The sequence below is a fragment of the Thunnus albacares genome, chromosome 13 (assembly GCF_914725855.1).
Source record: "Thunnus albacares chromosome 13, fThuAlb1.1, whole genome shotgun sequence".
In the NCBI taxonomy this organism is placed as follows: domain Eukaryota; kingdom Metazoa; phylum Chordata; class Actinopteri; order Scombriformes; family Scombridae; genus Thunnus; species Thunnus albacares.
The window spans coordinates 27,512,495-27,536,899 of record NC_058118.1 but is presented as its reverse complement, the minus strand read 5'-3'; the positions used below and the strand labels follow the sequence as shown (position 1 = coordinate 27,536,899).

The 24,405-nt window shown below is 38.7% G+C and overlaps 1 protein-coding gene and 1 long non-coding RNA gene across 3 annotated transcripts in view; one reads left to right on the top strand and one right to left on the bottom strand.

Moving 5' to 3' along the window:
• capn5b (calpain 5b) overlaps positions 1-24,405 on the top strand; it is a 65,277-nt gene that overhangs the window by 10,708 nt on the left and 30,164 nt on the right. For both annotated transcript variants that reach the window (XM_044369778.1, XM_044369777.1), the window contains exons 2-3: positions 6,214-6,387; positions 22,792-22,923. In XM_044369778.1, coding sequence (XP_044225713.1) covers positions 6,223-6,387; positions 22,792-22,923 — 297 coding nt within the window. In that variant the 5' untranslated portion in view covers positions 6,214-6,222. The remainder of the gene's footprint in view (positions 1-6,213; positions 6,388-22,791; positions 22,924-24,405) is intronic.
• On the bottom strand, positions 16,462-24,224 carry LOC122994954. Its single transcript, XR_006406693.1, has 3 exons — positions 24,060-24,224; positions 22,813-22,911; positions 16,462-16,966 (listed from the first exon to the last, which is right to left on the bottom strand). It is a non-coding gene; the product is annotated as an uncharacterized LOC122994954 (long non-coding RNA).

The window sequence follows — 24,405 nt, the reverse complement described above, 5'->3', positions numbered from 1 at the left end:
TTTAAGCAAAAATTTGAAATTTGCTGGTTGGAGCTTCTCAAATGTGAAGATTTGAGTCATAAATTATGACACAGTTTGCTATCAGTTCAGTTTGCTATCACACATTATATGTCATTGGATTTTGGACTGTTGATTAGACAGAAAAAGACATTTGAAGACGTCACCATGAGCTCTACAAAATATTATTATAGTGGGCATTTTTCACAATTTTCTGAGATTTTACAGATAAAATGATTAATTGAGAAAATAATCTGCAGATTGATCAATAATGAGAATAATCTTTATATGCAGCCCTACGTTGGATGATTGGGATCAGAATTTCATGGAATGTTTTAGGATAATACTGTGTTTATGTTGTTTATCCTAAAAGTAACCTTTCTTTCTTTAACTCAGAGCAGTGCTTATTGTTGTGTTTGCCACAGTATTAAAGGCATCCAGCACAGAAGCTTCTTAGGATTCAGTCTCTGCAGGTGAAGCTGTTGGCCGTCCACACAGGCCAGATGACAGCATGGTTTTCCCCATCGCAGTCACGAGCCAAGACACCAGGCCATCTGTCAGATTTAGCTTCCAACTGCGACCTCCTCATTCCCCCAGGAATTTACTTTCTCACTCACTCAGGAGTCAGCTAGTTTGCTAATTCCTCTGAATAAAAGTTACTGGATGTTTTCTTTAATTAAGGTCAAATACTGTGCAGACTCAAGGCTTCAGTTAATGGCAACAACATGGACCAGGTATTATTTGTGACCTACGCTCGTGGACCGTCTCCAACATTTGTCAGGATAAAGATAAACGCACATTTGATCAAAGAGAGTTTTTAACCTTTGAGTTTATAATTACTGCATTTAAATTGGTGTTGGAAGTCTGCTGTAGGGGGTGCAGACATGAGTTTTACAATGCAGCTCCATAGACTATAGTTATATTTCCTGTTTGGGTTCAGCATGTCACATGACTGAAAGAATTCGATCTGATTTTTTTTTTTTTTCTCCTCTGAATGTCAGGAAAAGTTTGTTCTTTATGGCTTCAAGTTAATGATATTTGAAAGGTGCCGTAGTCAGATGTCATGTTGCTCCTGTTGTCCTTTTGAATTGGCGTCCCTTTATTTTCAGTTCGTTTAAATTTCCCCAGATATTAGATGTCATTGAGCACCGCTTGAGGGTGAACAGGTCAGCTCAGTTAGAAAAAACTTAATTTGATAGTGCTGCTTGGTAGTAATGTGGCATTAAGAGACTTAATGTCCACTAAATATATGTTCATCATGGTTTTTTTCTACTTTATGTTGTTATATCCTATTAAGTCTATTAAAAAGAGTTGAACTTAGATTGCTGTAATCTTAAATTTTCATTTATTCATTTGGCAGAAGCTTTTGACCAATCGCTGTACAACTGATCTTCTGGTAAAAAGACGTTAAAGTGAAAAGCAGTAATCCAAAAACAAAAAGGGAGACTGGGGTGCATGCAACTAAAGTCAAAGTTCAAAGAACAAAAAAGCTGTTTGCACAAATTGTTCCTTTTTTATTTAGTTTTTTTCTGTCAAAAAAAAGGGGAAAAAAATCTATCTTTGGACAAGTTACATTCGATCATGACTTCCTTGATTCAGTCGTGTCTTTGTGGAATTGTTCAGGATCTTAGACCTCCATCTGGTATGAACATGTGATCTGTATCTGGATGCATTATCGGGATAATGACATAGATCTTGGGGCGTTTTTACACTTGGTATAATATGTAGGCGTTCTCATTATCTTGTTTCTGCATTATGATCTGATTCCAATACGCAAATTAGGTAGGTGAAATCTGTGGACTTTGTGTCTCAGGTCAAGTGAAGTGATGCAGAGTATTCTCGAGGGATGTGCAAGGAGAGGGTCACATGACAGAACAGCTCAAGGCATCTGTAGGCTACTTTTTATGTACCTTGCTAACTAGGCTAATGTTACTTATACTGTAAGAAGGTAAACAGATGCTAGCACTAATGCTACCTCAGCTACCTCTACCACTGTTGGTCCCATGACCTGGTCTTGCACCTTGTAGCAGTTGCTTGAGAGCCTCCTGAACCGCAAAGTGATACTGCTGAATGGGGCTTTTCTTCTTTTTCCTTTGTCGAGAAAGAACTCGTCTTTGGCTTTTTGACAGACAGCTTGAGATAACAGGAAGAGGCAGAGTTAGGTGACCTTTCAACATGTTGGACAGAAGTTTTTCTTAAGAATGTGATCACAGTGGCAGAGATTTGAGAAGAGGATTTGAAGAGGGGGGAATAATTGAAGATCTTTGCGGAATGTGGAAAATATGTAAAGGAAGCAAAAGCGAAGTCTACACAATATAAGAGACACTATCATCGACTCCACAGAATGAAACTGGTGAGGGGTAATTTGTGTTGGCCGTACCAAATGGAAATGGGAACTTTCCTACATTGTATATGGGACTGTACATTATTGAGACCATTCTGGGTCAAAGTTATGGAAATCCTGGGTCATTGGTTTGGTTCAGCAATCCATTTGACTCCTGTTTCTGTTTATTAGGGGACAAATAATATATCAAATTATAAATATACCAATAATACATCAAAGGGTATTACGCTGGGTATGATTACAGCCTCCAGAATTATTTTGAAGCATTGGAAAACCGATCCAGTCTGATTGCTATGTGTGCATTTACTTCCTTTCCCCCCCTTCATCCAGTTAACATATTCAGATACATATTGCATGTTAACACCTGGTGTAAATGTGAAGCATCTGCACCGGTCCATCTGTGTGCATTTCCCTCTCAACACAGTCCATCTTCTTTCCATGGCTGACAGACAACATCAGAGGAATAATTCATCTGAGAGTTAAATATGAGTTTGAAAAGCTTTAGAGGAACAATCCCTCCTACATCATCTGAACATCTCTCCCCTGACTCTCTGTTAGAGCACAGCATCAATTGCAATCAGACTCCTACTAGGTCTCAAGTGCATCAAGCGGTAGATTACACTTTGATTTTGGTGTCTGTCTTGCATTCAATATCAGTTTTGTTCAGAATGTGTTAGCTTGACAACAAGCCCTCATACCTAAAGGTCGGAGGCTGTTTTTGCCTTTATCAACAACCCATTTGACCAGAGCTGTGTCTCAAATCACATACTTCTGTTAGTACACGTTCATGTAGTACACTGTGTACACTATATATTACTGGCGTAGTGTGCAAATTTTGACAGGGTAGTGTTGTCTCAAATCAAACACAGCCGTTGTGTACTTACTGGAAATGACGATCGCAAATTAGCATTAGCTAGCGTTAGCATTCACATTATCGTTTGCACTACCAAATCATTACAGATTGCTAAATTAACCCAAAAAACATACTGATTGCTTATATCCAACAACAGTATAGTGGTGCTTAGTGCTAAAAAACACATGTATAACTTTAATTTGTATAATGTGGCAATGTTCACCGTAATTACAACATACCCATTTTTTAATTGTATTTTATTTAACTTAACCTTTATTTAACCGGGAAGTCTCTTGAGATACTTAATCTCTTTCACAAAGAACACATGGCCAAAATGGCAGCGTACAATAGGTGTCACAAAGATGCAAAAAAACACATTAATTTACAACAATCACATCCGAGACAACAAAACAGGAGGAATATGAGATAAAACTTGAGTACTTTAAAGTATTACTATATTCCTTTAAAACAATATAATCTGATCTGCTTAGTTTAGACCAGTGGTTCCCAAGCTTTTTTGTAAGATGTACCCCCACAGCCCAGTCCGATTAACTCAAGTACCCCTTCATCAACACCACCATTTATGTTCCAGATGTGTTCATTTGAATTAATTTCAAACTGGATGTAATTTAATTAATAATCATATAAAATGGATATAACAGTGGATTCTACAATATTTTCATACAATGGAACTGTCGATGTTTAGTTTGGTTTGGTCAAGTTTGCATTTGAACTACAACTACATGGAGTGGCAAAGGCTGCACGTTCCAATCATTCATCCATTAGTTTTAGTTAATTATTTCATCTCCTCTGCTCACCTGCTAACTAGTTTTCACACACTCTTAATTGCAATAACATCTAAATTAATTGTTATAGCTGACTCAATATGTATTTTTTAATCAAATCCTTAATTCAAATTTTTCAAATTAGTTGAGCTACTCTACAATCTCTCGGGTACAAGTGGTTGGGAATCAGTGGTTTAGACGACTAAAATGACTTTAAGGGTTGGAAAAGATCACGTTTGTACAATGCTGATTAAGTCTATCACTGCCAGATAAATCTCTCTGTATTTCACAGTATACAGAGTTTTTAAATTTCATGTCGGGTGCGACATTCCCGCACTGGCCGTTTGGCCGTTAATCGTGCGGCTCTTCTAGACTTTCCAAATGTTATTGAACTGAATGGATCAAATTCTGGTAGTGGAACGAGTCATTTAGCGGGGGTTGTTTGATGCTCAAAACAATTTATCCACTGTTTTACAGCTGTAACAGTAGGTTACAGCTAGTGGTGTACTGGCCATCAGGCATACTGGGACAAATCCCAGTGGGCTGGTGGACCATCAAAGCGTTTTTACCAGTCCTCCAGCTTTAAATGTCTTGATATTCTTTATGTTTCTTTGTTTTTTAACATCTTGGGACCATATTGGAAATAAGTGTTTTTACTGTGACATGTTACTCATTTGACTATGTTTTGTGTCTATAACCCATAAATCAATCATATCACATCATTTTATAATGTGTATAAAAGTTAAGGGTTTGAAGACAATGCTAACCCACTGGTCAGATAAATTCTATAGTATTTAGTTGCTTCTTAGCGATTCAATTAAAATAAATCAGACTTAACTCAAATTAACATTGAGGACAGCAGGCCTGTATCAATCTGCATGCAGATGTGGTCTTGACAAGTCTTGACCTTTATCACATCTTCACAAAGGTGATGCCTCCGGTGTCATCCATCCTCACCTCTGCTCTTCAAATATCTTTTCAAATTAAGCCATTCAGAATAATTTATCATGACGGCCTGACACGTTTCCATCATCTCACAGTATAATGTCATGTAAAGCATATTAGGAAGGGATCTCTTATTAGCCAGTATGTACAGGAGGAATGATTACAGCAAGAAAAACCTGTTTCAATGTTCATTTGGGTTTGAGAGTAGTAAGAGTAGTGACATCAACAGTCTTTGTCGATCTTGAAGAAGGCTTGAGGGCCGAAACATCATCTGAATAAAAGATAAATGCATATGGAGCCAGAGTGTTACTTCCAGTGATCAGCACCTCACTACAACCCTTGGTGTGCGTTACTTTTCCATTATGTAAATGTCCATTTGGGTACCTGACTATTGTTTTAAGACTCTTCCTTTTTAAAACTAGATTTTGACCCTCCTCTAGACCAGGATCACAAGATGGAGGATGGAGGCCAGTTGTGCATTTTAGCTCAACTGTTGTACAAATTTCTAACAAATGTTTATGTAATCAAATTATGTCGACCCAAATTGTAAGTCCAGGGCTTTTGGGGCCCCTGGACAGTTGCCCACTTTGCCCAGTTGGTAATCCGGCCTCGTTAGCATATAAATGAATATAGTGGTAACAACAATTATCACAGTTGCAGGGAAGCAGGGGTCCTCAAAGAGCAGGCCACTCAACAACAATTATTACAGTTTAATCTCTGATGGAGAAACACTAGGTAATAAAATAAAATTTAACACAAAAGCAAGAAAGGTTTGTCGTTTATCTAGCATTGATTAGCCCTTCAGTAGCTCCATCTCAGTGTGTCTCTGCCCTGACTCACCAGTCCCTCCATATGCTCTGCCAGTACTGGGCTGATCAATGTTTGCATGGTTCCTTCAATGCATAGCAGTGATAATTAGGCCCCAGAGGATATCAGTGAATTGACAGATTAATCATTTTGACCCAGTGAATCCAGGCTGTGCTCACGGCAGCCGCACACATCGACTTTTTTATTTCCACTGAGAGCTTTCACTGTTAAGGTATTAAAGTCTACTGGATGCTGCTGTCAGTCAGCTGCCTGTGCGTGTGAGTGGAAGAAGCAGAAGTTTTCGGGAGGAGAAGTGGTTTAAAAGATGCCAGCAGATGTTGCCTTTTGGAGAGAAATACAGTGTTTATAAAATGAGTGAAAGTCAGTGATAGAAGAGCAGGCTCTATGATGATGTGTATCTGTGTGTGTACTGGTTCGGTCTCACTGGTGTCCACTCTTGTCATCTTGGTCGTGTCCTTCAGGGCTGCAGTATGTTCACTTCAGTGAAGGCCTTCGAGGGGCAGCAGTACTCCACCCTGAAGAGGCAGTGCCTGCAGAGTGGCCTGCTCTTTGAGGACCCCCGCTTCCCCGCAACTGATGACTCGCTCTTTTACCAGGGCAACAGGATCGGACGTGTGGTTTGGAAGAGGCCTCGGGTGAGTTGCTTGGTGCAATAATAGAGCTTCAACTGATAAAAACTGACACATTTGGTTTGAGGCTGACTAGAGCTGCAACTCTTGTCTAATCAATTAGTTGATCGACAAAAAAATAATCGGCGACTGTTTTGATAACCAAATAATTGTTTTCATTCTGCAAAAATACCAAATATTTTCTATTTCAATCTTCTTAAATGTGATAATTTTATGAAAACTGAATATCTTTGGGTTTTAGACTGTTGATCCAACAAAATAAGACATTTTGAAGACATCAACTTGGGCTGTGGGAAATTATATTATTTCAATCAATATTTACTGACATTTTACAGACAAAACGATTAAACGATAATGAAAATAATCATAGTTGCAGCCCCATAGCTGATAGATTTTTCTAGATGCCCCAAAAGCTCCAAAATAGTTCAGGATGTATCAGTATGTTAGTTCATGACACAAATAAGGCCTCTTGTTTCAGGGTAACTGATGGGTTCCCAAGTGTCTGGAAATGCCAATATATTACATTTACATATTCTTAATACTGTATATTTTTAATTACTAGGTTATAGTCAGCCAAACCCTTAATAAAAGTTAATTAGCTGCATCAAAACAGGGCAAAATTCAGCGTACGTGTCCGACAATATCTGTAACTTTCCAAAACACATAATCTGACAAACATGGCCGCTTCACGCTGTGATTGGCCAGCTCTGCAGAGGTGAGATAAGTTAGCAGGGTGAGAACTTCTCTCTCAAGCTCTTTTTTTTTTTTTCACTTGTTTCACAACTATTTCTTACAGAAGCACATCTCAGTCACCAGTGAAAAACAGTTTGGAGGCGTTATCTTGTAATTATGACTTAAAGGTATACTATGCGGGATTTGTCAGTTGGTGTTTGTAAACACAGCATTCAAAGTTGGCACCTCCTCCCCCGAGCGCGGAGAGGGAGGGGAGGGAATAAGGGAGGGGAGGAAAGAGATGCCCACACTTCCACACAACCCTGTGGGAAGGTGCCGCATTGCTGGATTATGTGTGAATGCAGAGCTTCGTCCTGTCATCCTGTGGCCTTTCTGCTCTGCGTGTGTGTAGCTCAGACGTGCCCTCCGTCAAGCAGACACACAGACCTGCAGCTCTTTATACATCCTTGACACGGAGACAGATAGCAGAACCGAGCAGAGGGGAGGGACAGGAGACAGCGATGTAACCTTGTCGCTACGCTACGAGTCCTGACCTCACACCCTGCGCGCTGTTATTGGCTGGGGGCTACACACCCACTGCCCAAAGGTTGACGCCCAGAAACGTTCCAAACACAGCAAAATAACAAGAAAATACAGGCAGAGGGCAGAGTCTCTGTAGATACATACACCACCACACACTTTTAGTGGGTCATAAGTGATGATTGAGAGAGGTTATTTTTGTATTTAGTGAGTTTATACATTGCTTTTTAGGAAAATCTTGCATAGTATACTTTTAAGTATCTCATAATTACAAGAAAACTACTGTAATTACACTCACTGAGCACTTTATTAGGAACACCTGTGCAATCTAATGCAGTCCAATACAGCTGAACTGAAGTGAGTGTATGAGATCACTTTCCTTGTAATTATGAGATCCAGAAGTCATAATTCCACAATTTCTGTCACTAAGAGGCTCTAGCAATTTCAAATCGTACGATCTTAAAAAAAAATGCAACTGTAGTTTGATCCCTGATCAGTTCAGCCACTGAATGATCTGTGTGACGGCGCGGCAAGAGTGAAGTGATGATGAAAGTTTTGTCTCGATCGTAGTCCATAAATGCGATCTATCCATGTGTTTGTTGGATGGTTGTTAGCTAGCTAGCTTGTTGTTTTATTTTAAGATTATTTTTTTGGCATTTTTGCTTTAATTGGACAGTTGATAGTGAGGTGACAGACGGGAAATTGGGGGAGAGAGATGGCTATGACGTGACGTGGTCTCTGGCTAGAATCAAACCAGGGACCTTGTGGTTATGTGCCATGTGCAGTAACCATTCGACTCCGCAAACAGTTAAAGTTGTCAACAAATTGCTGAAGTGTGCATGTTCTTCTTCTCCTGGTGTTTTTGGCAGATACCAACCAGTTTCAGATGTATTACTAACACCCACTGGGCTGTAGTGGGAATCGCCCTGATTTGCATGTAGTCTGAAAAAACTCTGACTCTGACTGCACAGTTTGTATTCATGTATGTATTTCATGCATTCAGAATTACTTAATCCTTCATCTGGTTAATTATTGAAACTCTGGTGTCAAATAACCATCTCGTTTAACTCCTCATCATCATTTTATGCAACTGGGCTTACATGGGGAGCCGTTATTCCACCTTTAAAACATTCACATCAGGGAGCTCTCAGTGCCAAAGGTCCCTGCAGGATAAGAGTTTGATGACCTATGACTAATCATTTATAATTTACAGCATAACATTATGTCAGTAGTCATCGATCGTTGCTCCTCTCCACTCTTTAGTTTCCTTGTATAAGCTGGTGCTGTATATGTATGACATCAGATGCAGGGCCTCAGGATTTAGTGAGCTGACTCCTCTGCCCCTGTTATCCCCCTCACACAGCAGGCTGCAGTTCTGGATGGAGTAACCTCCTTCTGCCTGTGTGCCGCTGCATCGACATCCAGCGTGCATTGCCATGGAAACTGGGTCACGCAGATTATATGTTTTGGTCTGTGCTGATGTCAGTCATGCAGACTGAAAACTGGAAGAAGTGGAGAGGAGAAAAAGCAGAAGGAGCATCCTTTTCATTCTCTCCAGGATCCGATTTGTGATTTCTGTCAGCATGTTAGGAACCCCAACCAGGCACATTTTTTATTATTTACTCAGTGAATGTCAAGTAGATACTTGTATAAGGAATCGTTTGGCTTTATAATTGTGAAACTGAGCAACAACTGACTCATTGTCATCTGCATATCAATCAAACTGCTCAATAAAAATATCTTTGATAAAAATACTCCATTATAAGTAAAAGTCTTTTATTCAAATTGCATATTAAGAGTAGAAAAGTATTTTATTTTTAATTGAAGTATTTAAGTATTTAAGTATTTAGTATTTAATTGAAACATTTACTTAAAGTATCAAAAGCAGAAGTACTCATTATGCAAAATGGCCGTACAGTTATATTTTCTATTTATATACAGATATAGCATGTACAAAGTATTCACTTTTTGCTTTTTGATTCAGTGTTATAAAACAAAATGGAATCTTGGCAACAGAAAAAGACCCTTATTAAAAATTAATAAAAATGAATTACAAATACTGTCTGCACCTGTTTTACTTGTAAAATTTAGATCTGAAAAGTAACTATAGCTTTGAAATAAATGCACTGGAGTAAAAAGTACAATATTTCCCTCTGAAATGAGTGGAGTGGAAGTATAAAATAGCATAAAATGGAAATACTCTAACAAGTAAAGTACAAGTACCTCCAAACTGTGAAGTATATATTTGAGTAAATATACTTTCCATCACTGTAAAATAGTCTTAAAAGAAGTTGGTGTTCACTATGCATAGCATCCAGCATTTTACATTCATCATCATCTGTTTTTATTTATAAAAAAAACAGTGTTTTACAACAAAAACTGACAATTCAAAAAGAGTAATTCAGTTTCACCAACAATTCAATAATTGTTGAATACTACTAATACTAACGCACTGAAAACCTTAAACATGCTGAATTTCTTCCTCTTCTACCTAATGGTTAGTGAACGCTCATTCTCAATGCGGTGTTTCATTCAGGGGAGAGTGCGTAATGATGAAATTAAACATCAAACTACTTTAGGGACAGAGTTTGTTTGAGAGAATGAAATGTTCAGAATAATCAAAATTTAATGAAGTTCCTGACAAAACCTCATTTAAAATATCACACATGTGGATACGTTGCATTTCTGCACTACACTGAAGTGCTTCTAACACCATTAATACACAGTACAACTTGGATAAAACTATATGTATCAGCTGCAATGATTAGTCAACAGAAAATTAAGTAGCAACTATTTTGATAATGGATTCATTGTTTAATTCAGTGTTCAAATCAAAATACCAAACATTTGAGGCTTTACTGAAAATTTTGGGGGTTTTACAATGTTGGTTTTGCTTAACAAGTAAAGTCAAGTCAATTTATTTATACAGTAGAGCACATTTAAAAATAACAAAACTTGACCAAAGTGAGTTAAAGAGACTGAGAATTACAATCAAATGACACAGACATAGTTATGAGCATCAAGGATAAAATTAATAAAAGTGTAGAATAAAATAAAATGTATTAAATCCTAAAAACACAGAACAGAATTGCACAGATAACAAATAAATAATAGATGATGATGATGATGACTATTAAAAGGCTAAAGAAAAGAGATGGGTCTTAAGAAGGGTTTTAAATATCAGTTGATATGTAACAAGATATCTGATAACATAATTTGGGGCCGTAGGAAATTATACATATTTCATAGTTTTTTATGTTTTATAGACAGCAGTTGATCCACAAAAAATCATCAGAGCAATCAATAATACAAATAATTGTTGCAGCCCTAGTTTCAATATTATAGAACACATTTTGATCAATTCCTGTTGAGACCAATATAATCCCATATATACGGCATAGTTTCAAAATTACCGTAATTTCTCAAATAGCCTCAAGTGCAGGGAGGACCAGGCCTGTGTTTCTGTTTTTCCGTTTATATCAGTATATTTAAGGCTTCCTGCTTTCTGATTTGTTCCCATTTCATTTTTTGTAAAATCAATACATCCTCCATGTTTACTTGCTGTCTTTATAAATTCAGTATATTGGACATTTTCTCAGCTCTAATTCCATCAGAACAACAACAGTCATGTCACATTCATCAATCTGCTGCTCTGAGTTTGTTTACTGCAACAGAAATATTGTTTTCTTCATGTTTTTCTTTTCCAGTCTCCTCCACTTTTTTCAATCTCTGTTAAGCTTCTGTTGGTGAAAGGCAACACTTTGTTTCAAATTAAAAGCCTTTCTGCAGCTCAAAGGGCATAACATACTTTTGTCTGGACGGTGCAGAGCGTCATGACGTGAACACACAGCACCACAAATCTGTAGCCACAGACAGATAGTTTGGGTTTTTAACAGTTAACTAACGACGGGACTCCAGAGATGTAGTGTTTGATGTGATTAGAGTGGGATATTACACTGTGAAGGATTATAGTGATGGTATGGTGTACAGACAAATATAATGTTGTTTTATCTCAGTGTTACACAGTTGGATTGCAGACAGTGGTTCAGATTTCTGCAAATATCCAAATGTGGACATAAATTTCAGTGTCTTTTACAGCTTCAAACGTCTCTGGAAAATGTTCTTTTTCTTAAGAGCCTGTCAGCAGCAGGCTGATATATAGCAGTGAATAAATAAAAACAAAAAAAACCAAAACAGAATCATCCAAACTGGTAAATCATCTCCATGGACTTCAACTCCTTAAGAGACCATATGTTTTTATCTTGTGCAACATCTAAATCTGCAGTAAAACATGACAAATAAGAAGGCAGTTCTGTTTTAGCTCACATGAATCGCTGATATACTAATTAATGTGAAACATATCTAGAGCAGGTGATAATTTATTAACAAAAAATCAATGAGAAGCAGCCATTCCCCCTTGTTGTTCAGTAATTTGATGCAGGAAAGATTTTCCTTCTCACCACAATTCTCACGTCTTCTGGTAGTGTGTTACTGCTGGAAAAAACTCCATTTTTTGGTTTAAAGCAATAAACCTGTGTCTCAAAAAGATTTCCATTGCAGTGCTGTTTTCTCATGTTCCCAAATAAATAAAAAAGAGGCAGAAAGCTTCTGCCAAATGAAAAATTAATCTGAAAATGAAAAATGAGTTTACAACTATGTGAAGAAAGCAATGGTGTTAGAACAGATGCTGAATGTAAGTTGAAATATTTCAAATAAGCTATTTTACACTGACAGCAGTCCGTCAAGTTGCTCACAATCTGACTGCAGAGATCAGAGATCCGTGTTATCAGTGTCAGGGTGAAGGTTCATGGGTTTAAACCCCCCCCCCCTCCAGAGTATGTTGTGCTCGATGTTATCCTTGCTCAGATGCATCCAGGCGATATTTATGGCAGCAATGTAGTCCCAGTGGCAGAGCGTGCGAGCATAAAGAGCAATCTCTAATAAAATGTTCCTCCTCCTCCTCTCTGTCTGTCTCACATTGTCTCTCAGCCTGTCTGTCTCTCTCTCCTCTTCCTCTCGCTGCATCTCCTCTACTTATTTGTGTCTTGAAAAGGGTGAAATAACAACAAGAACTGTGAGACAATGGAAACGGAAAATAGTTTGGTTTTTTTTATACCATTCATGCCAAGGTAGCTATCATTTTCATATATCTGAATGTATCAGGTCATTGTGGGTGAAGTTGCTCGGGATGTACCAATTCAATCCGATCAGTTTGATCAATATCGATGTACTGACCTGATTAAGTGGATCGTGTATCTGCCAGACGTTTTTGTCATTATAAAATTCTGTCCTCCTCCAGTCATCAGTTGATAACTCTGTTTTTAGTGCCACAGCAATCTCTGGTATCTTGGGCGTAGGAAGCATTGAAAATATGGGTGGGACAATCTAGTGAAGGGTATGAGGGTCCTCCCCCCAGGAAATTTTTAACAGATGTCATTTCCTGTATTCTGGTGCCTTTTAACAGGTGGTTTAAAGGTATAATATGTAATTATTCCACATTAAAATGTTTAAAAACAACTAGACCTATGTTATATATGTTGTTGAGTTGTGTACTTACATTATCTCAAATGTTTCCAACAATTTTCAAACCCAGAGAAATCTGTAATTTAATCAAAGTAACAGACTGTTTCATTTGGTCGCATGTCAATGACGTCATACCTCCTCTACCAAAGTAAACACACACAACATGCAGACGGCGGCGCTGTGTTTGTCCGCTACAATGGCGTCTACCAAAGAGTAACTTACACACATACAAGATAATACATCGGTCTTGTGGTTGTTCCACAGAAACTGTTATAAATTGACTTTTATTCAGTTTTAAGCCACATTTTCATGATAAATTTAGTTCACTTTTAACTATATCTTTTAGCTGGAAGAAGGATTTTAGTCATTGGACGTCTGGATCTTAAGTTATCAAACTGGACAAACGTTAGCAGCAGCTCGGCTAACAGCCCCTCCAGGAAGTCCGGTGGTCACCAAACATCGTCGGAGAAACGTTGATTTTTTAGGTGAAACAACTTTAATTAGTATTTTTAACGATTTTAATCTGCGTGTAGGTTTGTTTTTGGAGAGGAGGAGACCTCTGCGGATAATTCGGCTCCAGGAGAAAATGACCGAACATCTGGATCTAAAGTTATAAGAGAAATAAACCGAACAAGTGTTAGCAGCAGCTCGGCTAACAGCCCGCACTGGACGTCCGGTGGTCGCCGTACATCGTTGGAGAAACACTGATTTTTTTTTTAGGTGAAACAGCTTTATTCAGCGTTTTTACCTGTAATCTCTGGGTCCGTTTGTTCTGAAGAGGAGGAGACCTCTGCGGGTAGTTCGGCTCCCGGTAAAAACATCTGGAGTAATCCTATCCCGGTGAAGCTGGTTATTTAACAACGAAGACAACAACTCCCATGATCCCTTGCTGCTTCACACCGTCATCACACTCCGTCTTTTGTTATTGTTTTGATTGAGAGACCCCTAGCGGCTGAAATTACATATTGTGCGTTTAATACTTTTATCTGGCTATATCAGCATGAGAAAAATTATGGGTACATTTTGTAATTTCATCCAGAGGAAGTGGCCCCAGATCACATATTTAAAGATATTAAAAAGTAAAAAGTACAGAAACTGATTCGATGGCTAATCATCATTAATAATAACCACTCATTGTTTATTTAAACTTGAGGATCTCATTATGCTTGCATGCAATTGCAATTTCTGTTAAATGAATGTCTTTACTCTTAAGTGAATAAGTGAAGTGGAGGGGACAGCTGTAGTCAAAGTGCCTCTATGTATTCTCCAATAAACTACATTCATCTTCTAGTCATTACTACTGCAATGAAGAATCACCAGGACCTGAGGACTGTGTCTCAAAGCTAGATTATGTTGTTAGCCAGTTAGCTTTGTTCACACACACATTTTTACACAGATAACGCTGCCACATTAATATTTAGGGCAATATTTCACGACCAAATGCATCAATATAACAACCATCCGCCACCTTTCATGAAAAGCAACAGTCCTGAATTCATAAGTGGCAAAGGTGTAGCTGGATAACATCATAATAGCTTTGTGGCACAGGCCCCTGATATATACTTTTCTGGCTAAAATACATATTTGCTAACATTTCAAATAGCAAATCCAACACATAGAACCCCAAAATCTCATGAAATACTGAAATGAATGTGACACAATCAATCACCAACAATGACTTAAGGGTAATTTCATAACCTCACACAATTATCAGGTGTCCAGTTGTATTAACAATGTAATGGTGACACTGCTGTGGTCTTTGTTTTCTTCATTAGTCCCCTTCATCCCTTTTTGTTTCCCTGCTTACTTCACTTTTTCCTTCTTTACCTCTTCATTTCATCCCTTATACGCCCGTGCCTGGTGTCATGTTACCTTACATAGATATGATCTTATGAGATACAGGCAGTGAAGTATAAAGATGTAAAAATTTGGAAAGCTATGGGTGGGGTTTGACAGCATTTTATCAAAGTAGAATCCAGTATCGAACCAAATCAAATAATGTGTGGTGATTAAAGTGAATTGAATTAAGTTGACTTTGCGACAGTCTGCTTCAAATGAGAAGGTGCTACCTACAGGGTGTGTTTTCTATTGTTCTTTGCTAATTAAAAAAAAAAGACTGAGGAGAGATAAAAGGTTTGATTAAGAGATTCATTAGCGTCAGAGCTTAATGAATCTGGGTCTTTTGCCGACCACAAATTAGATCCTAAAAAGAAAAGTAAGAAAGAAAGGTGTCTGATTGGTACTGTGTATCAGTAGATACCCTGAGTTTAGGTGTTGGAGGTGTTATTGAGGGTGAAAATGTTGGAGCCGTGCTTTCTTAAATGCTTCGAATAAAAGACCTCTATGGAAATGTTGGATTTACTGGATATTTTGCTGCCAGTGTGATAAAGTACTCTACCTTGTCTTTAAAGGATAATTCTGGTTTGTTAGAACCTTGTTTTCAAAGTTTTGGGCCATTGTACTCAACAAGTTACGGTAACTGGTGTGATCTGTGAATGTAGTGACATTAGGGCAAGAAACACAAGTAGTCAAACAATCAGATAAGATTTTAAACAAACACGAAATTAGTCGACTTTATTTGGAAGAGAAAATGAAGGCAAACGCTAAAATTATTACCCACATGGTTTGTCGTAAACATCTATCACGTCCTAGTTCAACTTTGACCTACTGTACTTCCTGTAGTGGTACAAGCAGGTTCAATTAATCAGGTGCCCTCATTTATAGGTTTACAAGTAAAGTGGGACAGATTATCTAAAACTCTGATCCGATTGTCTGACCTCTCACGTTTCTTGCCCCGTCTGACTTTGTTGTAGCGACGCCACCATGTCCCCGTATTTCAGCAATTATCTTGGTGAAAACAATGTCATCATTACCAATAAAAATGATGGTCAATACTATAAAAATACAACCATTATAATGAACCAGAATCTTCTTTTAATTCACTGGATTCTCAGTCGAATTTTCACCATATTTAGCAATATCACAATTATAAGATTACTGGTATTGTGATAAAAATCTTGATCCATATGTATAGTCTTAATGAGATCTGTTAATCTTCTCATATAGCAGGAAACATTGTCCTTAAAGGTATCTTGTGGAGTTTTCGAACACTAGTAATGAGGGTCCCTATTTGGATTGCATGTTGGGCACATAAACAAGCATGACAGCAGGAGACACAGATAGGCAACAAGAAGACTTCTAGTTAGCAAACATGGATGTGAACAATGCAGGATAACAACATTTTTTTTTAAAAATGGCTTTACAAATGTTTGTTTTTCTGGCATTTTCACCTTCATTAGACAGCCGATGGTGAAGAGGCAGACAGGAAACAAGGGGAGAGAGGTTGATATGACATGCAACAAAGGTCCCGGCCACAAACCAAGGCTACCAGGGCGCTCCCTGCGAATTTTTGATGAGGAAGGAAATGCTCTCAACAGGTCTGTGAGGCCTCAAGGATACACACAATGCATTTTGATGAGGAAAACTGAATGTATGTGTATAAGAGAACTCCACACCCTACAAGGATCTTTGGATTCGTACCCTGGATTTTTGTACTCTGTCTTTTTGTGCTTGTGGCTGGTTGTGTGCTTTGCTCTGTGTTTGAATGTGTGTCTGATGATTCATCTCACAAGCTGATGGATGGTGTTGAGGAGAACTATGAAGCTGGTTGAAAGGTTCTCAGTAGCCGGGTAAATGATTAGGCTGTGCTCAGCCACAATATTCACATTACTTCAATGTCTGCAGGACCGAGCAGGGATCGATACTCTATTACTCTTCCACCTGAGCCAATCCCTGTACGGGAGACCACCACAGGGAGCCCTCGCCGCCACTCAGACTCCACCAATCAATGCTGTTGCGGACAGAAAAAAAAAAAACGTGATTAGAGATCTTAACTCTGACACTGGTCAGACAGAGTTCCACAAAACAACGTCCAAACATTGCTTCACACAGACTTGCACGTACAGATGCACATTTCAGACAGGAAGCACTTCAGTGCTGGTCATTATAAGGGGAGAGCGGTGCTGGTAGAGACCGCAGGCCTCCAGGGAGCACTGCAGTGCCTTCTGCTTCTGATTAAAAGTTGGCTTTTGCAGCAATCAGCTTTGCAGCATCAGCAAATTACTGACCTTGGTTGTGTCCTATATATGTGTGTGTGTGTGTGTGTGTGTATGTGCTTTTGTCTCCCACACTTGAACATACACCATAGTGTGTATATATTTATGATTAAAGCAGGATGGTGGGAGACCTCAGCATAATCCAGCCCACGTTGCAGAGGTCGACAGGCTATCACAGGGCTAACAAAAATACAATATGGGTAATGTCTTAAGTCTCCAATTCACTTAACCTGCAGGTCTTTGGAGCGTGGGAGGAAACAAGAACTCTCTCAGAAAACACAATATGCGGACTCCAGATGGTCGACAGCTTCAGTGGGTTTGTAACCGCTGAGCCACTGTGCTGCTTTGACAGTAATCTTTACATCTCCATATGGTAAAATCCTCCCAATTTCCCAAAATGTTGTCACCTATATAAAAATTATAATCTAATTACCTGACCTATGATGAATATGAATACCTCAAAAGACCTTAAAGACAGAAATGAATATAATACTGTGTCCCTGTGTTAATGTTATATGCCAAATATATGTCAAAATATCAAATATCATTAACAAAAATGTATTCAATCAAATATAATTTTGGGTCACATTCAGTTACATTTGTCAGTGTTTATGGATGATTGTTAGCTAACTGCTAACGTGCTCAGGTTATTCTCCTTTTGGTATTTTAAGCTGTTACTAAACAGCTTTAGGTGCATTATCACCACTCTCTGGACTTGAGTAGAGCTGATCCTGAGTTGCTTGCAAACCAAGACTGATGTAATCAAATTTGTCGTGTTCTGGCTAATGGAGACAGCATATGTGGCTAAACAAAAGTGTATTATAACACATCTGGATTTTATCCTGATATGAGATACTTGAAATGACAAGTATAAAAGTGGCCTAAGCTGTAAAAAAAAACTCCCTAAAATTGACTCTTACTCTCCAGTTTTTAATAAAATGCCAGTTTCCGTCCCACTATGTAGAGCCGCTGTGTATGTATGTGTTACATGCTCACATATACACCATCTCTCTCTCTTTCTCCCTCTTTTACTTTTCTAACCCTAGTTGAGTGCTGCAAGTGTGTAAAGATAAAGAGCTGTTAAGTGGTGCTGTGCTTTGTGCTGTCTGAGTAATGGCCGAGGTGCCCATCGACCCACCAGTCCCATAAAGCAGAGAGCAGAAAACAGACAGACTGTTCACACCCAGACCGCTGCCTGCAGAGCTCTGCAGGCCGTAGTCAACATTAAGTTGCTCTATATTTTATATACTGCGCTGTTGTTAACCTTATATTAAAATCAAATAGTGGCCATTCACTGAAATGATGGATATGATGCAGTTTGTTTGATTTAATTTAATATTTATTGTAGAATCAATAGGTCAAGATGTTACATTAACCTCAGATGGTATACTATGCAGGTATGGATGGATGTTTCACTAGTATTATTGAGGGTTGAAGTGTCCCATGAAGCTTCTCCAATCGGACTGACTCTCAAGCTTCTAGGGCTGCAAGTAATGATTATTTTCATTATCAATTAACCTGTCGATTATTTTCTCGAGTAATCGATTAATTGTTTGGTCCATAAAATGTCTGAAAATGGTAAAAATATCAGTCACTGTTTCCCAAAGCCCGAGATGACATCCTCAAATGTCTTGTTTTGTCCCGACTAGGGATGGGCAATATATAGATATTATACTGATACTCGTGATATGAGACTAGATATCGTCTTAGATTTTCGATATTGTAATATCACGATATGGCAGAAGTGTTTTCCTGGTTTTAAAGTCTGCATTACCGTAAAGTGATGTAATTTTCTGAACTTACCAGACTGTTGTTGTTCTATTATTTGCCTTTACCCACTTTATTATATCTTTCAGTTTATCCTCTTTACTGATGATAATTTATCAAAAATCTCATGTGTAAAAATTTTGTGAAAGCACCAATAGTCATCCCTACAATGTTGTCACAATATAAATATTGAGGCATTTGTATCGTGATATTTGAGCCCTAGTCCCGACCAACAGTCCACAACCCAAAGATATCCAGTTTATGAATATCTTTTAATCATAGTGGACTAAAGAAACCAGAAAATATTCACATTTGAGAAGCTGGAATCAGAGAATTTGGAAATGATCTTCTTAAAATTTCTCAAAATGATTAATTGAGTGTTGAAATAGTTAATTTAATAGTGTGCATCTAATTGATTAATAAACTAATCGTTGCAGGTCTATACTCTTCTACTTATTATTATTTTATACAGAACTTTAATAAAGTTTAAATCTGAATTATCTGCACTTTTTTATGCAAGGAAATATAAACTATAATGATCCTGCAGCTGTTGAGCACATTTACAGCGGTTAAGTGGCATTTGAGAACCAGCGTTGCTAGGAGACGAGCTTCCTGTGGCGCGCTACCGACTGTAGAACCCACAACCGTTAATACTAATAGCGTAGGCAGAAATCACAGTGTGGGTGAGCACAGAGAAAATCAGGTGGACCTACAACGTCCCAGACCAATCATACTTAGCCACAGTTTAATCATACAAGCCTTATACATCATCAGAGGTAATGTTACAAACACCAAGACAGACATTAAAAGCATCGCATAGCCTGGCATTGTGGCATTTCTTATCCCGATAACGATACATAGCACGTTATAGCACATTTTCTGTAAATTCAATGAATAAATAGTTTCTGGTCTGTCTCCAAACGCGTCAGACCTGTAAACACTGAGGGTGTATTGGTGTAAACTCTTTTTGAACACAATAGGAGGGTAAAATATTTAAATTTGCTTTTCTGGGTGCATGGTTGCATGCTGCAGGTATCTGTGCTTTGGCATAGGAGGAGTGGAGCTCGTCGTTGGAGAATCAGATGCTGCTCCATCAGCATTCAGCCCTTTTGAGATTCAAGATTCAATAATTTATTACCATTTAAATGAAACATTGACTGGAATTTGTCTTGGCGTGTGCTCGGGGTAGACAAAACAATACAATACAAACACACATCAACAGTACAATACAAACACACATCAAGAATAAACGTATCAAAAATACCCCAGCGAGGTAAATAAAACATCAGCATGAACATAAAAAACTCTAACAGAGTAAATAAAACACAAGTTTCTGGTGCATTAAGAAACCTGCTAGGGCACACAGTTAAATTGAGGTCATGGACTGATGAAAGAGGAGGAGCTGTCCCATCAACATCATCATCATCATATGGTAAACAAGAAGCAAGAAACAAAACTTTTTATTGCTCGCGTAGTCACATTTGAAATTGAAACATTATTCATTGACTTCTGTTCACTGGATGATCCAGCAAAAAAGGAAGCCTTCTGATTGGGTGGGCCTGAGTGCCAAGCATGGATGTATAAAGAGAACTGGATACATGGTTGGAGACGAGGCCCAGTTCATTCCTATGAAAGTTGCTCAGTGGCGCATGAAACCAAAAAAGCCACTTCCCGCTGTATAAAATTACCCAGATAAAAACATACTCCACACGCTCTATGGGCCCAATGCTCCCATGGAGCGTGCTCACTGGACACTTTCACTGGCCAAGACCACTTACTTCCAGTTTAGCCCTCCAGCTAACTTGAATGAGGATGAAATGATTCAATTGTGTGGCTGAACGGATCAAATTCTGATAGTGAAACAAATCATTTGGAGTTGTGACGCTCAAAAAACGTATCAGCTGATTTACAGATGTCTCTTTCACAATGTAAGTCTATGGGAAAGAGTTTTTAGGGCCCAATAGCATCATGTGATGTTGTAATTACACAGTTTGGCCACTATGTCAAATTGGCTTCAGAGCCCAGTTCTGTTCCCAGGGGCTAATTAGCCTAGCTTGCTAAAGTTAGCAGTGATTCCTACTACATGTCTCTTTTTATTCACAAAAGTTATTTCAATACCTGTTGAAATTATTATTATTGACAGAATTGTACACCAGGTGCTGTTTTTTTTAAACAGAAGGGGACTAGCTAGCATTAGCTGTCTCTATTTGATGGGTACAGTTGGCGATATTTTTTATCCCAGGATGGTGAAGTCATGACCCGCCCAACTCTGCCTCTGATTGGCTTACCCTGATATTCTTACCCTAACCCTAACCAATCTCACTCCTCGTGCCTAAACCTAACCAACCCAACCCTTGTACCCAATGAAGGCACCGAGCACTAGCCAATCAGAGGCAGAGTAGGGCGGGTCATGACTTCGCCATCCTGGGAATAAAAATTTGGCGAACAGTTGTAGTGATGGCAAATATTGCCAACTATTTTCTGTTGTAAGTAGCTAAAGCCTGCATGAAAAGTCACTAGATGACATCACACACCAATTTGCATATTTGTGATGTCATCAAATAACCACACACACACACATACACACACAGTTTCCCAGGCAACAATACAGAGGTTGTCACATTTCAGAACAATGCAACACAGAGGCTCCCGGACGCAAATGATTATTGATTTCTAAATGAATTAATATTTGGCATTAAAAAAGATATTTTTGGCCTGGAGGGGTTCTCATTGGTCTGGCAGCCCGCTAGCATTACAGGGGAAACACTGATGTTGCTAAGTTAGCAACATTGTTGATGGCAAAGTACCAGACTGTCAAAACTCACAGCAACGGGTAATCCTGTAACCTCAGCACTTTGTATGTTATTCTATGATTTAAATCACGACACAAGTAACGTACAGAGTCACATAGTGACATAGAAACAGCTAACAACATCGCCTTTGCAGCTATTAACTGCCGAACTTTAATTTACTTTTTATTGTTTTATATATTTTGGTGTAAATAATTCTCACTTTTTGGCATACCTCTTCTTGTTTGTAACATTTATGCTGAAGTGAAGCCATTGTGCATAGACAAAAGAGCAGAGAGGACAGCGTGTCTCTCTGTAAATGGCTATTGTCGGCCCGCTGCCCGTAGTAATCATCCCACACATTATTGCAGGAACAGGATGTCTGATGGTGTGTGTGTGTGTGTGTGTGTGTGTGTGTGTGTGTGTGTGTGTGTGTGTGTGTGTGTGTGCATGTGTTTGCATGCATGTGGGTAGGTGTATGAGCTCAGTACACATGCGAGAGAGAAACGGCAAAAACAGCTCATTGAGCACCATGTTGTTAGCTGTAATAGAGGTCAATCTGTCCACATTGTGGCAAAAAAAGGACTTCGACACCACAGGAAATGTGATTTCACAAATGCACGCAGCACTCCCACACTCGGGTAGAAGATCATGGATGTGATATGTGGGTAGATATGGACAGATGGTCTCTTTCTGATTCATGAATTTGCCTCAATAACCTATTTATGCTCATCTGTGTCTTACATCTTGTACTGTACACATCATTTGTCAACCATAAACCCTGCAAAAAAACATACATTTATATAATGTTTCCTTTAAAATGATTGAGGTTAACACATCTTGGCTCAAAATCAACAGCTTTAAATCCAAATAAATGTCTGTATATGCACCTTGAAACACTAACATCAGTCAAATCCTGACAGAAAAATTGCTGCTGTTTAACCTGAAAGCTGCGATACACCAGCTTGTGTATTTACTTACTTTGTGTGTCGTTTGGAGTGTAGGAGCTGTGTGAGGACCCTCACCTGTTTGTAGATGGCATCAGCGCACACGATCTACATCAGGGACAGCTGGGTAACTGCTGGTTTGTAGCGGCGTGCTCCAGTCTGGCCTCCAGAGAGTCTCTGTGGCAAAAAGTAAGTGTGTCTTTGTTTGTGTACATGTGTGTTTGTCTGTTGTCCGCTTCCTTTTCCCTAATGCACCAACCTGACCTCAGAGAGCTAGTGCAGACAAAGTGCTACTGATCACACATCTTTTGGTGAGAACAGCACAAATACATACAAGTCTGAAGTCACCCAGTCATGACATACGATTAAATTATTGAGGATAAAAACAGAATAAAGCTAAAAGCTTATTTCCATTTTGGTCGTCTAAGGGGAGAAGGAGTAAGATGGTAGATATTCATGTCAGGCAAGACCGGTTAAAACAAATGCAACAACAGCACATAATCAAACAAACCAACGGACGAAGAAAGACAAAAGCAGGATTATGATTGTCTTTTCATTTCTTTACCAAGAGTTTAAAATCCCACTCAGAGAACTGTCCTGCTGCCTCACATCTAATATTACTGTAAAAATCTGCACATTATATTGCATCTGTTGCATAGCTAATGTGCTCATATTATGTTCTCTGCCTGTGTGAAGAAACATTAAAAACTTTTAATGCCATCATAAAGCTGATTAAAGGGTCTCTGGCGCTCAGAATACTAATTGAGAAAACGTCTAATTGACAGTTGAGACTTTGCTTTGCTTTTTGTTCTTGCAGTGTCAGCCTGCAGTTGTTTGCTTCTGGTAGAAGAAAACAACGCATCGCATGAGTAAACAGGCAGATGAAATAACACTACGTCAGTGAAATCACTGATTCAACCATGCTGTCAGTTAGTTTTCTCTCATCGGCGGCCTTTGCTGCTGATTAAACACACTCAGTCAAAAGGCTAAAATCAAACTGATTTTTACAGACTGGAGACGATAACTGGAAACGAGATGTTTTCCTGCACAAAAGCACGTATAATGTGTTTTGAAAAAGAAACTCTTTCTGTACTCAATTGTAATTATTCCATATTTAGTGTTTAAACATCCATTAGGAGCCATTATGATAAGAAGTAAACACCACACCACAGACGTTGTGGTGCTGCTCATTACAGCACCACGACGTCTCCCTGTTGTCAGGCAGACTCCATCAGTTAGTAGAAGAACAGACATGACTTTTTAGCGTTTATTAACTGACACACTGTAGTCTGTACTGTACATTTACTGCCAGACTGACAACTTACTACTAATCTTTTCCTCCGCTCGCATCCACCGTCACTTCTCTGATCCTCGCTCCTTCCCTCTCGCTACGCAAACATACTCTTTAACGGAGCCACGCTACCAACGGTTTCCTAGGCAACGACAGAGATTGACTCACGTACCGGAACAGCGCTGCACTGAGACTCCCAAACGCTGGAAAGCTGTTGATGTAGCACTTTTCTCTTTATGAAAATAACACGGAGATTATTCGACCAATGAGAATTTAGTCAGACGAGAGCATATCGACCAACTAATCGACCAGCAGACTACAGCCCTACTTCTGTCGGTACGGAATGTGTTTTTATTAGTTTATTTTTCACAAGGCTAATC